This window comes from Meleagris gallopavo, chromosome 1 (assembly GCF_000146605.3).
Source record: "Meleagris gallopavo isolate NT-WF06-2002-E0010 breed Aviagen turkey brand Nicholas breeding stock chromosome 1, Turkey_5.1, whole genome shotgun sequence".
In the NCBI taxonomy this organism is placed as follows: domain Eukaryota; kingdom Metazoa; phylum Chordata; class Aves; order Galliformes; family Phasianidae; genus Meleagris; species Meleagris gallopavo.
This window is the reverse complement of record NC_015011.2, coordinates 116,970,592-116,989,362: the sequence shown is the minus strand read 5'-3', so window position 1 is coordinate 116,989,362 and position 18,771 is coordinate 116,970,592. Positions and strand designations below refer to the sequence as shown.

General features: G+C 38.9%; 1 protein-coding gene across 1 annotated transcript in view; it reads left to right on the top strand.

Moving 5' to 3' along the window:
- LOC104915353 (phosphate-regulating neutral endopeptidase PHEX) overlaps nucleotides 1–17,412 on the top strand; it is a gene marked incomplete at its 5' end in the record, with an annotated part of 31,314 nt that extends 13,902 nt beyond the window's left edge. Inside the window, 6 exons of the mRNA XM_019612016.2 lie at nucleotides 9,422–9,508; nucleotides 9,768–9,994; nucleotides 13,182–13,250; nucleotides 15,009–15,125; nucleotides 16,867–16,950; nucleotides 17,248–17,412. Of these exons, the coding sequence (XP_019467561.1) occupies nucleotides 9,422–9,508; nucleotides 9,768–9,994; nucleotides 13,182–13,250; nucleotides 15,009–15,125; nucleotides 16,867–16,950; nucleotides 17,248–17,397 (734 nt within the window). The remainder of the gene's footprint in view (nucleotides 1–9,421; nucleotides 9,509–9,767; nucleotides 9,995–13,181; nucleotides 13,251–15,008; nucleotides 15,126–16,866; nucleotides 16,951–17,247) is intronic.
- Between the last annotated feature and the right edge of the window lie 1,359 nt (nucleotides 17,413–18,771).

The following is an 18,771-nucleotide window of genomic DNA, read 5'->3' as shown; positions in this document are numbered from 1 at the left end:
ATTCCTAAATGGCACATAAGACTCTGGTTCCTGCCCAGTAAGTATGCAATTTCATAAAAAGAAAAACAATTCTCAAGTAAACCCACCCCAGATATCCCTACACCCCACTATTTAGGAAATCTCAAGATACGGAAACAGTAACTAAAAGCATTTCAACTTGTGTCTCCAGTTGATTCAGGTTGAATAGTGGATTTTAATTACTTCATAATTAATATTTTTGCATCTGTTTTGACAGTGATCTCGAGATTACATTGAGTGTACATGTGTAGAAATGTATTTCCAAGAAAAGTGGATTACTTTCATGTATCTGGATGGTAACATTAATGTATAGTCCTTGATCATTCACAGGTGAAAATGAAGATATTCTCGTAGGGCCACATCAATTCATTGACAAGAAAAAGTAAATATCAGACTTTTTGTGGAGGAAAGTGTTCGGTGCCTGCTGCCGTTATTTGTGTTCATTTTTTCCCCCTTAGCTAAGCGTCTCTCCTTACTTTTGTTTAGACTCAGAGAAAAAACTTTATTAATGCAAGCATAGATTTAAGCATTTTAAGATTTTGGAAAGCCTTTCGTGCTAGTTTTTTGTGGTTTTTTTTGTTGTTTTGTTTTGTTTTGTTTTTTTTCCCCTCACGTATATTTAACAAGCAGTAGAGGAATCCAAGCATAATGCAGTAGCAATTGGAAATAGATATTTATAAAATGTATTAAAATAATTTTTTTGTACAGCGCTGGGCTCTGACAGTTTCCCTTCCAGACCTCTGAAAGCCACCAACAAGAAAAGGAAGAGGAACCTTAGTGTCAATAGGGTACTGGTATATATATTTTCAAGCATTTAACTAGCGTGGTGAAAAATATTTTTGTAAGATTTTTTTTTTTAGTTGTGATGGAGTGAAAATTACATATTTCAGTCTATTTTCTTATTTTAGAATCCTGAGAGCAAACTTTTATATAAAAACTAGTCATTGACATCGCAGTTTTAAAAAGAGTGTCTTGGGGATGGGGACTCCAAACTGCATATCCGACTGTCCACCAGACACCTGAAATAGCAAGAAGCACCACAGAACAACTACAAGAACTAGCAGTTACAAAAAACAGCATAGTTTAGGGAGCTCCAAAAAAAACAAAAATTGTTGTCGATCAGTTGTTAAAAGAGGAAATGTGCAGGGGTGTATACTAAAGTTGTATGTTAGAAGAAATTCTCAGAACTGTTATTTTAAAGGCATAAGGAAACTCAACCAGGCCCTTGAAATTATGTATTCAAAGCTGGGTTATGATGGTTGAAATAGGGCCACAAATGGGCTTCCATACCCTCCCATGAGGTGTGTGTCTGTAATGTCTTATGGGTGGACTAAAGGTGGCTCAGCTCTTTTCGCAAGGCTTCAGATGCGAAGCAGCTCTGAAATGGCAGCTAGGCAGTGTGACTTATGCTAGTAAACCTGCTAAGAGGATCAAGAGTACTTTATCAAGGATAAATTTTCACTGAAACATTAAACACTGCTTTCTGAAGCAAAGAGATATCTGTCTCTTTGCTGGAGAATTGTCTGAAAGAACTGATTTACCTCTAAGAATAATATAATCTTGGTTTGACTTACTTATTCCTAACAAGTATATACAGCTTTGAAATATGTCAGCCAATGCTGTTGTTTGTATAACCTCTATGTTAAGTCTGGATGAGCTGACACAAAGGGTCTTCACCTCTGTAGGAGTCAGGCTTCCACACTGAAGAGAATAACAGATATATATCAGATTTTCCCTTTTGAAGAACTCATAACCTGGATTATTTGCGTTACAGCTCACATTTTCATGCAGCAAGCCAGGAAAGTTACCATTGAACAAAGGATCACAAAAGTGTCATCCATAATTTTAGGTGCTGTGGCCACTGCTTGTATTTTGAAGGCCCATTGTAGGCCTCATCCATAACACTTGGCCTCCTTCATTAACCCTGGGCTCTGAAAAAAGAAATTGCAAACTAGATACTCTGAATGAACGTCAGCTGATCCCAAACCATTCTGAGTTAATCCCTCTTGGAACACACAAGCTCACATTACTGTAATTAGGACTGTACATTGTTCTAGCTATGATTTCTGTCACAGCAGCATAGCTTTTTGTGCTTCCTCTCACATTGTGGGCGAATTATTTCTGTGCAAGATAGCTCTGTGAACTGCAATAAACCTGACTTCTTAAATCCAGTGCACTGAGAGTTTGAAGAAAGGGCAGTGCCTTGATGACACAGGTGGAGTCCTCAGTGAATGCCGGTGGTGGTGCTGGTACAGGTGACTGCTTGGGCTGTAGGGGTTATGGCTGCTATTCAGGGACTCCTTTGACATAACTCTTTAGTGTGAAGTAAGTATGCATTTAGAGCTAGACGGTCTTAATTAGGACTAGATGAACCACAATTACATCATGGCTCAGGGAAAAACATTTTGCATGCAGGTGCTGTGTGATTTCTTGGATTGCCCAGTGTTTGGCTTATCAAACATTTGGTGCATGTATCTGTATTTTTAGTGTATTTTTTCATCTCCCAGCGAGTCAAAATGACCATCTATGCTTCCTCACTGGAGAAGATTCTGGGGACAAATATAACTTTCAAAATGTAACTTTTTTCCCCCCACTTTTAAGCTGAAATTCCTCAATGATATAATTAAAACATCCTGCTGCTGGCAAAATGTCAGAGGATATCTTCCATATTTCTAAAAGATAACATGAATTTTGCTTCTTCACAGAAGTAGAACAAAAACTGGGAAAGGAGATGTAGGTTAGATGTTAGAAGATAATCTTTTACTCGGAGGTGGTGAGGTGCTGCCCAGAGAAGCTGTGGTGCCCCATCCCTGAAGGAGCTCAAGGCCAGGTTGGATGGGGCCCTGGGCAGCTGAGCTGGTGGGGAGCAGCCCTGCCTACGGCAGCAGGTTGGAACTGGATGATTATTGAAGTCCCTTCCTACCCAAACCATTCTATGATTCTATGAAACAAAACTTATGACTGATAGCTGGAGAGAGTGCACAGCCCCTTTAATTATTCAACAGTTTAAAAACCTGAACATTTTGGCTGTGGAGGGGTATTAAGTAGCAGAACAGAGACTTTATTGTTCAAGAATCAAATAGTATTTGGCATTGGTATTTGCAAGAAAACTCCTTTTTCACAAGCAGAGTTCCTGCATTTTGGCCTAAGAAACTGAAGATCATTGGGAATAGTAAACATGCAAGATGCAGAAAATATATTTTCCAGCTGCTGCTACTGAAACCAAAGGAAGAAAATGTTGTTGCATGAGATTTTGACACCCTCTGCTGAAGTATGAACCTCTTCTGCCTTTGGTTGAGTGAATGGGTGGGTATGGGTTGTACTCTTGGACTGCTTTCTGGAACTGTGCTGAGAACAATGCTCTGCAAATTGTTTTCAGCTGCAATACTGAGCATCATCTGGACAATGCTGAGCAAATTAAAGGCACTGCTGGGCTTTCAGTATCTCCAAAGGATTATGTTCTTTGAATCTTTGAATGAAATTCAGCATGATTTATGCTCTTAAAGCAACAGAGTTTAATTCAGCAAGACTTTGACTTTAGTTAGATATGGAGGAATTAATCCTCTGTGGCTCACTTTCTTTATCTGCAGCAGTGGATAATGGCTGCATCTTCTTGTTGTCATGTGTCTAAGAGTGCTTGGAGATCCTTATCCTTAATGTATAGGGTGCAGTGCCAGGAGCAACCATTAGATTATCTCCTGTGACCTTGTATCACAGGCAATTACATTACTCACGTATGCAGCTCACTAGCTTGTGCTAGAATAAAACAGAATTCACATTGGGCTAAAGCTTATCTTTGAAAAAACCTCATCAAGTCTTGAAGATGTTAAGGGGTTGTGAAGCCACTATCTCCTCTGGCTGCTTGGCCAGTGGTTAATCACTGCCACCACTGAATTTGTCTTCACAGTCCGGTGACTGGCTTTCCTTGCCACCTCTTTTTAGTAGACTGAAGATCTCTTTGGCCCCAAGCATTTTCTTGTGGCAACAAGATATTTCTTATTCTAATCTCATTACGCTTCCACCATCTTTTGCGATACAAAACAAATCAGTAAATCATGTTCTTAAAGTCTCCTACTGCGTGGGTTTTTTTCTCCAGTTCTCAAGGCACTCCACTCAAAGAAAAACTCATTGTTTTTAAAGCATAGGCAACAGAGAGCATGCAGCATTCCAGTCTCTCTCCAACCTGTGTCCAACAATAAGATCACCTCCACAGTTTGGTACGTCTCTGCTTTTTCAGTCCAAGACCTCTGCTTTCTCCAACATTACCCTGGGATTTTATGCTGAATTACTTGCCTCCTTCTAGCTTTTCACTCTTCCAGGGTTAAAACTTTCCAGGAAATGGGCTGTCCCATTGGGGCTTTTGTATAGAATTTTTTAATTAAAAAGTCTGAGTGTATTCCCACTGGAATATTCTTTTTCTTCAAGGTAAAAAGCATTAGAATGTACTTCAAATCATTATTAGGTATCACTGTACAAACACTTCAGTTTGCATTTTCCATGTACAGCAGATGTTTGTAGGATAAAGACAAAAGTGAATGGGAAAATAGCGCTACTGTCTTCACTAGCAGCATGTAGTCTCCATATCTATGGTTGGAAAGTGCAGCAAAACCTAATGTTATCTCTCTAGATCAAGAAATAAGCTTAGCTAATAACACAGTCTAATTGCATTTCTGAGAGAGACTGTGTATGCAGAGAACAATCTAATAATACACAGAACATATATACAGTCTGCAGATTAGGATCCTTATGACCCGAATCTCTGTTTCTAATCCGAATATATGATACGCATGCTTCTTTTCCCCACAAATCTGTGCAACTCCTTTTTCTTGTACTCCAAATCAGAAGGTAAAAAAAGGGTACAGGATTTCTCAATGCTGTAAAGAAAGTACGGTGGTTGAAAACCAAAGCTGCATAGGACAGTAGGCTGGAAAATCAACAACAGCTAGAAATGGAAAGTAAGATTAAAGGTAACATTTAGCCACAATGTTATTCTTAGCCACTTCAAAATAGTATGTAGTTAAATACACACATGCGCACACACAAAATAGCAAAGCTTACTTTGTAAAGTTCTTTGCTCTCACTTTCAGAAGATGATGATTGCTATTTACTGTGGGGTTGTGAACCACAGGAAGCTGGCTTTTTTTAGCTCTCTTGTCCTGGAAAAGCACTGTCTGAAGGACACTCAATAAAGACCTTCCTTCCTTCCTTCCTTCCTTCCCTTCCAAACCCAACACCCCATCCCCAGCTGTGGCTATTTTCCTTGACTGCCTGTCTGAGCGTTCACAGCTCAGACCACTGAGGATCATTCCAATCATGGGATGGTTTCTGTTGGTGATGCTGAGTCTCTATGTTTTGTAAAAGACCCGTGGAGTGTGATGATGTAAGCCTGTCTGACCCAGACTGTCACAAGTAAAAGAACTTTGGTTTGCAGTGCAAACATCCCTGCCCTCGGAATCTTGGTAGGAAAAAAAAGAATGATGAAGCAATGTATGACCTTAGGAACCTTGGGATAGTAGGAACAGTTTTAACCAGTTTCTGACTATGCATGAGATAGTTTTTTAATGAGATGAGTTATGATGTTTCAGCAGTGCAGAGCAGAATTACCAATAAGTTTTGACATTTGCCATAACTAAGTTTTATGTGAAGGCAGATATAAATCTTGCTTCTGAGCATCCTTTGCATACAGAAACATAGACAATGAGGTGCTTAGATCAATAGCACAGTTCAGGATTCCTTTTATTCCTAAGAGAATAACTCTGGAATTAATTTGGAAGTGAAAGAAGCAAAAGACATGGCTGAAGAACAAGAGCTGCTTTGCTAAAATATCCATTTGAATTCGTACTTTATTTTTGACCAGGGACAGGTGATCACAAATCCTTATGCTCCCCCAGCAAGAGAATAAAGCAGGTGCTCGCAAAGGCAGTAGGGAACTGAAGACTTCTGTTTTTCTGATGATATTCCATTAGACTGAGCGCTAGCTGGTCTATGGTCATCTTTCTCTTCCTACCTCTTGGAAGACCTCATGGGAATTGCTTTCATTCTGGTGCCCTCTCCAACAGCTTTCTTTTATTGGAGGCCCCAGACCTGGATGCAGTACTCCAGATGGGGCCTCACAAGGGCAGAGTAGGGAGGAATAATCACTTCCCTGTCCCTGCTGGCCACCTCTCTTCTGATGGAGCCCAGAATACCATTCGCTTTCCAAGCTGCAAGAGCACACTGCTAGCTCATGTTAAGCTTTTCATCCATCAAAACCCGCAGGTCTTTCTCTGCAGGGCTGCTCTCAAGGACCACTCCTTCCAGTCTGTATGGATGCCTGGGATTCCTCTGGCCCAAGTGCAAAGCCTTGCACTTTGCTGTGTCAAACCTCATTATGTTCATCCAGGCCCACCTTTCAAGTCTGTTAAGGTCCCTCTGAATGGCATCCCTTCCTTCCACTGTGTCAACAGCACCACTCAGCTTGGTGTCATCAGCAAACTTGCTGAGGGTGCACTCAATTCCATCATTGATTCACTGATAAAGATGTTAAAGAGCACTGGTCCCAAGACATTATCTATATGATATATATCATCTAAGTGGCATCATCTACCCCACCTCATTCTTTACAAAAGTGCAGGGAGAGTTCCAGGCTTATTCTACCGCATAACAAGGTGATTTGATGGGAAAACTCCAGGTCTCATTTTGACATGATTTTATGTAGATGTATTCATAGAGTTGAATTTATTTTATTGGATCTCATCCTCTTATCGTTCCTGAGCTTTAGCTGGGCCTTATTGAATTCTATTACTTTCAAAATTTCATGTCTGTGCAGCTCACTGGCAAGGAACTGAAGTTATTACAATGGTTTTAACAGGAGTGTGTTTTTTTTCATCTTTAGTTTTATGTAGGTTTCATTTATAGTTTCTCCTTAAATGTCATTCTTAAAACATGAACTGGTCTGATTGTTCTACTGAGGACATAGACATTGGTGATATATGTCAGTGATTGGTATGATATTCTATTTAACAAGCTGAGAAATACTAAGATCTTGAAGATTTGAAACCAAAGCTGTTAACAAACTTGCTGGACAGAATTCAGTATTGAAAATCTTACCCATAAATAAAAGGGAAATGATATCATTAGATTTCTCAAATGAGATCTTTTTTTTTTTCTCCCCCTGGAGAGAAATGTTTGGATGAAGAGAATGGTTGGCATTTGTTCATCACTGGAATAATCTTTGACAAATAAATATTTCAATGTCAGCTGTATGGTCCCCTGAGTGTAGGTGCCCTGATGGGTATAGCTGAGAAGTATCTGAGAGATGAGGCATAGCAGGTTCTTGAATAGACTCTATGTGGAAGAGGTTTGATTTTACCATAGTTGTTGTCTCTAAGTCTTAGTGGTCTTCTGCTGACTTTGGCAGACCACCGGAAGTCCTGTACTGCACTTTGTTCTACCTTATGTTTGTGGCATGTTTTTTTTAACTCCAGCACAGCATCACATAGTGATCACAATGTGAACCATGTCTTTGCTCATAAACAGCTATTGAAACCCAGAGGGATACCCGCTGAGTAATATAGTGTAGGAAAGGTACTCCTGAAGTTTTCAAGACTTCTTAGCTCTGGCTGAGAACTCAACAGGAGGCACTTCAGATGTTTCCAGCAAAGCCATTCTTTCTAGTGGTTCCAGTAAGAGTAAGGTAAAGTTGGGAGTGACCTGTTTGGGTTTCACAAAACCACATCAGGTCCAGCAGTTTGCTAACCCATTTTTGATCCCATGCTCAAGTGCTACCTTGCTTCTCTTGTTAATGGAAGTGCTCTTGCTGTGCCGTACCTGATCTGACAGATGTTGCTGAAGATGTGCTGGCTCTGTGTTTAGGCATGGTATGCGTGTATGTGCAACAACATCTTGGCTGATTTATAACTTGGATAAATGGCTTGAGGCAGCTGACAATGGACTACTGAGATTCAGATGCACTTTGCATATTTCACTTCCATGCATAATGAGGACAGCAAGAGAGATGATAGCTTTGAAAAACTAGTTTGGCCTTCCAGCACAAAAGGACTTGACATTTAAGTTCTTTACTATGAGAGTGGTGAGGTGCTGGAGCAGGCTGCCCAGAGAGGTTGTGGATGCCCCATCCTTGGAGGTGTTCAAGGCCAGATTGGATGGGACCCTGAGCAGCCTGGTCTAGTATTAAATGGGGAGGTTGGTGGCCCTGCATGTGGGTGGGGGTTGGAGATTCATGATCCTTGAGGTCCCATTCTATGATTCTGTGACATCTATAGTAAGGGAGCCATATAACACAGCTTCTTATATAGCGGTTTCAAAGTTGGCCTTCTGTGTCATTCACAAAGCTGAAGCTGTGGGTGTCTAATGGACAAAAGGGCATTTTTGAAGAAAATAAAGCCAGTAGTTTTGCTTCTGGAATCCTTCCATCTTCTCCTATGACACAGAATGTCAGCACGGGGACTGAGCCACCTGAAAAATTCCTGAGTTTCTGCCCTGTGTGCTGCCTCCCAGCCCCTCCTGTAATCAGAGGTGGCTCTTTCTGAGGAAAAATAGTGAACAGTGTCAGTCAGATGTCTTTATAATAATCTTTTTAAAAGAATGTATATCCTTGTCGCAGATGGAGGCTGAAGCACTGCACACTTCACTTGTAAGAGGAAGGCAGAAAGATACTTACTGATATAAAATAGATGTAAGATGGCAATTTGAACAATGATGACAGTGACTCAACAAGATTTGAAATGGCTAAGTATTCTTGACTATTTGCTACGCAGAGGATGGGGGGTGCATAATGAATCTAAGCTCAAATCTTAGAGAAGCTACTGTAGCTTAAAAACAATACCTCACTTGCTGAGGATCTGTTGTCAAGGTGTCGTCGCATCCCAGATAAATATTGGTGCAGGTGTTAAGTAACTTCAAGAAGTGTTTATTCTCAAGGGGAGATTCTGGTGTGCAGCCAGCTGCTTTCCTGGGGCTCTTAGGCTGCTTCCTATTCAGGGGGTAGTATGATTGACTCATAGTTAGCTTAGAATTGGACCTATTGAATAAGGTGTCTGTGATCTGTTCTCTGAGCATTCAGTTTGAGACAATGTGGTGGTCGTTGACTGTCTCTGGTGAAACCTTGGTTGTTATCAGTCTCAAGGACAAGGTCTTTTGCATCTCATTGCATTCACTAAGCCTTGGGAATAATGACCAGTCTGGGTGAGGGGGCAAGGAGTGCATGCACTTCATAGTAATTCTGCGTGGAGGTAGAAAAAACTAAAAATATCTCTTGTGTCTGTGTTGTAGCCCAAGAAAATACATGTGAAACCTCATCCCCAGTTAGCTAAGTGCTATGACAGAAGTAAACACTGAGACAGGAAAGCAGACAGTACGCACATTTTAAAATATATTGAAAAAATGTCAATTCTTTTTTCAGCATTGCTTGAGAAACCGATCAGCAAAAGACAGGACAGTGAAGCTGTACAGAAGGCCAAGATCCTTTATGCATCCTGTATGAATGAGAGTAAGTGATCTGATTGGGGACACTTGTGTATTACCCATGTTTATACAGGCAGGGCCTTATGCTCTCCACTGGACTCCATGAGGCTTTGTCCAGGACTGCCATGCCAATGCGTTCACAGGCAGAGCAGAGGCACTGGATTCAGCTATTTGTTTTTCCTACCTGGAAATCCATCAGTGCCAATAAATCTTTGCTTCTCCTGTGGCTGTTGCTGGATTTGAATCATGTGGAATGTAACTGTTGTCACACTTTGACATTTCAGATAAAATTGAAAAAGCTGACGTGAAACCACTGTTAAGCATTCTGAGGCATTCCCCTTTCCGCTGGCCTGTACTGGAATCCAACATTGGACCAGAGGGGCTGTGGTCAGAGAGGAGGTTTAGCTTAGTGCAGACCCTGGCAACACTTCGTGGTCAATACAGCAACTCTGTCTTCATCCGTTTATATGTGGCTGCTGATGACAAAGTCTCCAACCGCTATATCCTGAAGGTACAGCACAGCATATCTATTAGTTTACTTTGCATGGCATTTTGTGATCTCATTTTTTGAAACAAGCGTACAAGCCAAATGCTTGCATTTGACTATTGTTGCTATTATCTACCAATTTGCAGATGTGCATAAGTGCCAATTCATGAGAATGCAGTAACCATTAGGTTACACATGCATTGAAAAGTATTTGTGTAAAGGATTTTTTCTCGTTTCAAATGACAAAAATAAGGTAAAGTATGTTCCCAGAGTACACGTGTATGAAAATGAGAGATGTGGATATCTTGTCCTGAATATTCTGGAGCCGAGTATGGCTACTTATCTATGAAAATGAGGAATGGGGCATCAGTCACAAATATTTTGAACTTGATACATTTTTCTTGAAATGGCAACGTGTTATATTGTGCTTATGCAGCACCTTACAACAACAACAAAAAAGTAACAGAAAGTCTTCTAAACTGGAAATACAGAATATGTTTTACTGAAATTCTTTTGTTTTAGAGCAAAGCAAAAAGTTTATAACAGCGCATGAAATTACACAACTGCTTAGATTAGTGAGAAAAAGACCAAAATCAAAATTGCCTAGCTGTAGTCTGACAGAACTCTAGAGAGAATTGCAACACTTATGATGAGATGTCATCATGGCAAGATCCAGTGCCTGGGTCAAATGCATTGTTGTTTTTTAGGAAATAGAGTTGAATAAGCAGAGTAGATCAGCTCTCTGCTGCTACGAGGATGTAGCAGCCAGAGAGAAGGGACAAAGAAGAAAGGTATACTAACATTAATCACAGAAAAATGGCACCTATGGTCCATACATTGGTAGTATCCTGGCTAGCTGTAGAGGCATATCCAAGAATACATTTTATTTGGGACTCAATCAAGAGTTCGGAGTGATGGTATGTATGGATGTTGTTTCTGAATCAGTACTTTGAAAGGCCCTTGGACTGCAGCATTGGACTGGTATGAAATTCAAGGGTAAATTTTCTTTGTTTCTAAGGAGTTTTCCTGAATGGTCAAGGCAACTGCAGATCAACAGTTAGCTGCATTAAGGATGTCATTCTGCTAAGATGCTGTTCAGTTCCTGTCAGGATTGCTTTGGCTGAAGATTTAAGAAAACTGAAATGGTAGAATCAGAAGAGGAAATATTTAGCTATCTCCTGTCATACTTCTGCTTTTAGTCCATGACATCTGCCAGGAGAGGGTTTGGATAGGTCTGTATGGCTTGTTCTTTGGAAATGAATTATATCTTGCAATATGTTCATTTGGTATGCTTAGCAGCCCCTGTGAATCGAGTATCTAAATAACTGAAATTCTACATCCTCTAAATAACATATTATTCCTTAGGGGATTCTGTTTTTATTGTTAATCTGATTAAGAACTTGCTCAGCAGAATGCATCAGCCAGTATTCTACTTTGTCAGTGTTTTAACAAATTCCCAGGAATGCAGCTGTACCAGGGAGTATTTCAATCTGCTTGTGAAAATGGATTGATTGCAAAATTCTGTCTTTGTTCAGCATTGCAAAAGCATGAATGGATCAGAAAAACCAGGAGGTTCTCCAAATAATGTTTTGTTCAACATTCAATATAATTTTCTTTTTCTTGAAGAAGTTGATTAACTTTTTTGTTCGTATCTCATGTTTGTGCTTTATTTCAATGGGTTATCAAATCTGACTCTTAAGCCAGAAAAATTTGGATGAGCACTTAAAGCAACAGTGACGTAGCTGAAATAGACCAAATAATCTGAAGTTAACAACTGCCAGGACATGCATCTGCAAAGCATAAGAGTAGAGAGGGTTGTTTTTTCTCTTTTCTTTTTGCTTCAGTATATGGAAGAAAGGTGTTACCGTTTTTCAAAGGATCAGAATTGTGCTGAACATCACAGCTTCAGTGAACATCTGCTGTCAGTAGATTATTTGTTTTATTTTGTTTGTGGTGTATCTTAAAGCAAAGAAGATATTTATTTACTCATTTGAGATTCTATTTGCATTTACTTGAGTAATTTTTGTAAGTGTAGAAAGTGTGAAATATAAATGCTGTAGGATATAGATTACATAGGCTTTTGTGAAATAGTATGAATAAATACAGTTTCTTCACTACTTCACTACTATTAAAAAACAAATAAAACATGAAAATAAAAGTCTTAGAATATCAAAACTTTTTTTTTTTTCCCATTCACATCAATATCTTTTCAGAATTTGGAAGTTGGCTGTATTATGCTATCAGATTTGGCTTCTATACTCTAACTTAATTGATCATGTTGAAGTGTCTTGTGAAATTGCTGTTTCTAGTATGAATTTTAAGAAATCTTCTTCATTGTGATTTTTGGCTGGTTAAGAACTTGAAACATTATGCACGTATTCCCATGTTGTCATCATTTCATTCAAAAGACTAAGCAAACCCATTAAACTTTCAAGTGTGATTTTAGAAATTAAGTTGAAAACCTTATCCAACAGTAGGGTAACTGTAGGCCAGCAAGTCTGATCATAGTTTGAATCAGAAATATTTAAAGCCTTTGCCTGCCATACATCTTTATCTAATGTACTGGAAGCATAACAATTTCCCATGCGTGCAATGATTTCTGAGGCTTGAGCCCAGCTGTACTTCTGTTCAAAAAGCCAAATACTCGTTACAACACTCGATGCTGGCCTAGAGTGAAGCTCAAATGCATGAACTTAATTTCTGTCAAAGTAGGCTAACGATGCTTTCCAGGCACACAGCAGCTGACATGCTCCAGCAGCTAATGGACGTTTGGTCCATATACTAAGTTTTCTGTCCAAAATTGATTCTTGTGCCCCTGAAATATATGTAACATGAATAGTTGTCTGCACTCATTGTTTGATCCTGTAGACTCACTCCTTTTACATTACCCTACTTGCTAATGGAGCCATGAACACGTAAATCAGGCTGATGATACTTTGCTGTAGTAGGTGGCTCAAGGTACTGAGGGCGGCATCTGAGGCTTCCCAGATGGCATTAATATGATTAAGGTAACGTCTGTCAGCACAGCATAGCTTTTTTTTTTAATTTATTTTTTATTTTAAATTAAGTGAAAATCAGGCTATTTTTCAGGAATGTATTATGTATTAGATATTTACATTTATTGTTATTGCCAGAAATATGCAAAGTCTTTCAAGGTTGCTAATATGGCTACCTTTAATTATTAAATGCTTTTTCTTGTTATTTTTAACAGCTAGATCAAGCAAGCCTATCTCTCTCATCTCGAGAGGATTACCTAGAAAACACCACAGAAGCTAAATCTGTAAGTAGTACTAACTAAAACTCAAAATATCTATTTTTGTTATTGTAGATTTTGCTTTGTTGAGCTCCAGTTCTGGGAAACAGTTATAGTTTGGTTGGATTTACATTTTTCAAGATATTTCCTATTAGGAAAAAAAACTCAACCACAAGGACTACTGCTACAAACATTTGCAAAGTTTCTCAAACGAAGATTTTAATAAGAAATGAGGTCCCCCAACCTTTACTTCCCCCTTAGAAGACATCTCTGGAAATCATCAGCCACCTGCCTGGTTTTGTACTTTCAGCATGCAAACATGCTGAAGGTGTGAGTGCTAGAAGACCATGTGGTTCAGGTGTTCTCTGTGTTCTGAGACTTGCAGAGCTATGTCCTTATGAAGGACCATCTGGGAGACCAACAGTGTCAGTTGCCTGGGGCACCCTGCATTCAAGGACAGCAGTCAGAGTTCATTAGCAGTTGCTACAGCTACCCTCACCTTAGCCTTTGCCTGACCTGATGTCAGTGGGAGCCCCCACAATTACTGAGAGGTCCCAAAATTTCCTAGACCACAGATGGAGAACCCAGAAGCTCAAGACTGCCTCAAGAAAGTGGAGCCCAGATGCTGCTCTGTCAGTTAGCTGCTCTCCTGGCCAGATAACTATCATCAAATTAGCCTGAATTTATTTAATGAAGGGAACAAGAGTTCCTCAACAGATCTCAGTGATTCATTTCCTCTTCTTCCCTTTCTCTTTATTATTTCTCAGTACTCTGCCATAGCTTATTAAGAAGTTTTCTTGCTGCTTTTCTGCGGAAAACAAAGATGAACTGTTGATGTTAAGCACATGTATTGATATTTGATAATGCCAACATCTTTTTCACCATCCTTTGATGAAGGCCTGTGAGCAGTGTCCAGCACATACAATCCAAAGTTCATGGAAAACAGGCACTTGGATTGTCATGGGGGCAAGTTACTGCTCTTGTTAAGGTCTTACAGTATTGCTTCCCTTTTAGTTTCTCTGAGAGGCTAGTGAGATTTTAGCCACATCCACCTGAGCAGATGCCAGTATCCAAACAACAGTATCTATTTAAAAATTAAAGATGGTAATATGCCAGGAAATGCTTTTGATTTTGGGAAACTACAGACCAGCAGGAGCTGATAGGATCAAACTTCTGAAAGATGGTGCTGGGGAAGAGATAGCACAGAAATCGCTGCCATATAATGATTGATACAGACAGTATTTTCTGTTGACATTTGTGTATACACACTAGGCTGAACACGTTATTTTAGAGTAGCTGGATAGCACAGAGCACTTTAGTAGGTACTTGTGTGCTGTAGCAGAAACAGAGGAGGGATGTCCTTTTACCTCCCTATCTTCTCATCCACCAAGCTTGCATTTGTCTGTCAGTACTTTTTCAGTCCTGTGCTCATTACTGCGTGAGGTTGCAAAAACATACACATTGTCTAATTCCATTGTAAGAGCTCTGTGTTCTCAGCCAAATCCAGAAATATCATTTGCACTTCCCAAGATGTATATACTCAGTGAATCACAGCAGATAGCTCTGTCTGTCATCCACAGGATGTTTATGGCATTATTTCCCCTTCCCTCTTCAATGGAAGCAGACATTAGGGGGAAAGAAAGTATAACTTGATTGCAAGAGTATGAAAGTACAATGTATTCATCTCCTTGATGTCAGCTGGATATTTATGTCCTACTGCTGCAGCTGTGTTGAAGTGCAAATCCTGTGATAATTTCCTTTTTTTTTCTTTTTCTTTTTTCCCAGTACCGAGATACCTTTTTGCAGTTCATGGTTGACACAGCAGTGCTTCTGGGTGCAAATGCTTCACGAGCTGAGTCTGATATGAAGTCAGTCCTAAAGCTGGAAGTTAAAATAGCCGAGGTTGGTAATTTTGTGTGGAATTGAAAAGAATTGAAAATTGCTTTAAAAACCAAGGGCTATCCTGTTTCAGAATGGAAAGTCATTATATTAACAACCTTAGCAATAATGTTTCTTGGAGGGAGAAGGAAAGAAGCAAATCTGATGGAAGAAAATGAAGAGTCTTCTTGCTTTAGTTAACTGCTAAATTGAATATTTATTCTCAAGGGCATTGGATGAAGAATTAAAAAAATAAAACAAATTAACAAAACCCTTAGCCAAACATAATCATAGAATCATTAAGGTTGGAGAACTGAAGGCCATCTACAACAGCAGAAATGCAGTGTTTCCATCTCTCTGCTGAATGTAGAGACAAAATTTTGTCAAAGCTCTGCATGAAAGCAGATATGTTCAGGAACAAGGATTGTTATATGATCCCTAGTAAGCACAATTAATTATATAATCACCATACTGTGTTTTGAAAACACATAGTCTTGTTTGTTACTTGGGCTTTTACTGTATCCTGTGTTCCTGTGTACTCCTTTTAAGTGAATGTATATCACAGAGAACTTCTGTGCTTGGGAAGAGAGACAGAAGGAATAAAAGGAAAATATGTATTTTTGATTTAGGGATGAATGGCATGCTCCAAGAGATCTTACTGTGTACAAGAAAGATTTTAAGTAGATTTGAGTTATTGGAGGAAGAGGAAAAATTTAGAGAGGAAGAAAGCAAGCAAGTTCAAGAAGAATTTATAGATCTGCCATATAAAAGGAGAAGAAAATATTTTTTGTCTGTATTCCTTGAGCAACAGTTAAACTGCAGACATTTACTGCAGAATTTTGTTTGGAGATCTTCCAGCTCTTTCGTTAGTCTTGTGTCAATCTCTGCCCTTAAATTCGGCACCATAAAGCCTGTTGCTCAGTATTTACCTTAGAACTGGGCTGGCACTGGTGTCAAGAATTCTTGTTTTTCTTGAACAGTGAGAAAATTTGTATTTTTATCTTGTACTTGTTTGGTTTCTTTATTATGACCCAGAAGACACCTTGGAATCCGAATATCCCTTACCAATTATAAAAGGGCTTGCTTTATATTTAGCATTTCTTTTGCTACATTCTTGGATTTTTACTCTGTAGAGGATCCTGAGGCCTGACTGTTCGGTCAGGCAGATGAGAAATTCAATTGGTGAATTTTGTTCATTTTTGCTTTTGTTCATTTCTGGCCTATGTAGTCAGGTTTCCTGCTATGGAAATCAAGATAGTTGGTTTAAAGGGAGAAGAAACTGATGTGTATCTGGCTCTTCCTCCAGGTGTAGTCAGGCCAGAGAAGGGCACATGTTCAAATCCGGAAGACGAGATATGTTTCCAGCATATTTGCTCTCAGATTTGACATTTAAAACTGTATAGTTTGGAGCTGATAGGATGAATGATACTAATGATCTAGCTGTGCTTTTAGCTTTTATGGACCCACATTTGTTTCCTTGGTATAATCAGAGCTAAAATTAGTCTAAAGTGTTCGGAGAAGACATGCAGCACATCAGATTCCCCAGTAATGAGTTAAACTGGCAATGAATCATATTCAATTTTTCTGAGCTAAATGCCATCTTCAGAAAGGGAAGCTAATGTCATGAATGCTTGGAAAATGGGTGGTTATGTACTTCACTGGGTTTATGATGGATAGTAATGATGTAAGAGAAGATTCTTGGAAGATGAGCCTTGTTTTCATCATCTTGTTTTTTTTCTTATTATTTCTTCTTTTTTTTTTCCAGATCATGATTCCATATGAAAATCGAACGAGTGAGGTGATGTACAATAAAATGAACATATCAGAGCTTAGTGCCATGATTCCACAGGTTGGTTGGGGAAGTTATTCTTTTTATTTCTGACCTACATAATTAAATATTCCTTTAGTATAGGGAGATAGCATGTTAAAGGAGTGTTATTAGGAATGCATGCACTCAGTTACAATGTATGTTCGTTTAAATCCAGTTATGACTTCGTCAGGTTTGAAACTGTGGAAAGATGAGCTGCAATAGTTTCTGAATTTTTAATAAGTAAAGCTTTAAAGCCACTATCTCAAACATGTGATTTAATCAATAAATTATCTCTCTTCATAGAGTCTTTAACCAGTCTTTTCTTTGTCATTTCAGTTTGACTGGCTGGGATACATCAAGAAGGTGATTGACACCAAGCTCTACCCTGAGCTCAAAGATATAGGTCCTTCAGAAAATGTGATTGTCCGTGTTCCCCAGTACTTCAAAGATTTATTCAGGATCCTTGAAAATGAAAGGAAAAAGTAAGGCTACAAATTTATGACTGGACAATAAATGCTGGGCTTGTTCTGTGATCTTTAGGTACTTCCCAGATTCTAGGAATCAAATCTCTGGGCAAAAGGTCTCCTCATTTTTGTCTGAATTCTTTCAGAGGTGTATTCCCTTGTGGGCAGCAGGAGTCTTTAGTTTCAGGTACCTTTATTAGCTCAAAACAGTTTTACTGCCTTTTGCAGATCCATTCACCTCTCTCGCTTGTATAGGGTCTTACATCTTGTAAAATCATTTACATCTCTAGAAAAATGCAGGCAGCACACATTAAATGCAATAGATGTGCTCTGCACAAGGAAGCAAGACAGCCTCAGGCAGTGTGATGAAAAAAGGGTGTATGAAGATGATATTCTATTTAAAAGCATCTTTATTGATGACATATGAGCCGTTTCTGTAATAATTTACTCTCTGCTCAGGTGTGTTGCTGAACTCTTAAAAAACATTTTCAAACTGTTGTCTCTAGAAATCATTCCTTGTTGATAGTACAGTATGGCCACAACTAAGGTTATATTTCAGAATAGAATAATTCAGAATGTTCTTACGTTATTGATCTTTGCCTTCAATGACAATGCTTATGTTAATTCAGAGTATTTGTAAAAATAACAAGCAGATCAAACAATAAGAAACATAAACATGTTCATTTGTTCTGCCTACAGATTGTCAAACATCCTTGCTTCCCAAAATTCAGACAAATATTGTTAGCGTATCACAAATTTTAGTTTGCTGACTAAGGTCTTCTACATTGTTTTGGTTTTCCAGGCTTTCTATCTCATAGATTTTGTTATGTCAGTGGGGATAAGTGGTGATTTAGAGGATGCATGTATACCATAAACAGAGAGATTGTTACTCTTTTAGAGCAAATACTATTCCATACAAATCTATTCTGCAAACTACACAGTAAATACCTGAGAGTATTCACAATGATGTCATAACATTTCCATGTGGGATAAAGTCTAAAAATGTAACAAGGGTATTTTCTTATGGGTAATCTCATTTTTCATTCTCCATATGGTATTTGAAAGGTTAAAATAATGCAAATAATATGAATTTGGTTTGTTTTATTAAATGTTGTCATGGATCAAATTTCTAGTAACAAGGGTTATTTTCTCCCTGTTTTCCCCCAGCCTCCCAGTTACCAGTTTGTTGATGATGCTGGCCCTATAGTTGAAAGTAATAAATAGGATATAATGAGATACATCCTCGTAATGGAGATGTTTACAGCTGCTGTAGAACATAGCTTTCCTGTTCTCATCAATGTCAGAATCAATAACTGCTTTACCTTGCCTCATCTTACTGCTTATTTGCGGTGTGGAACAATTAATACAGTACTCCTCGATTCCTGTGTTATAAAGA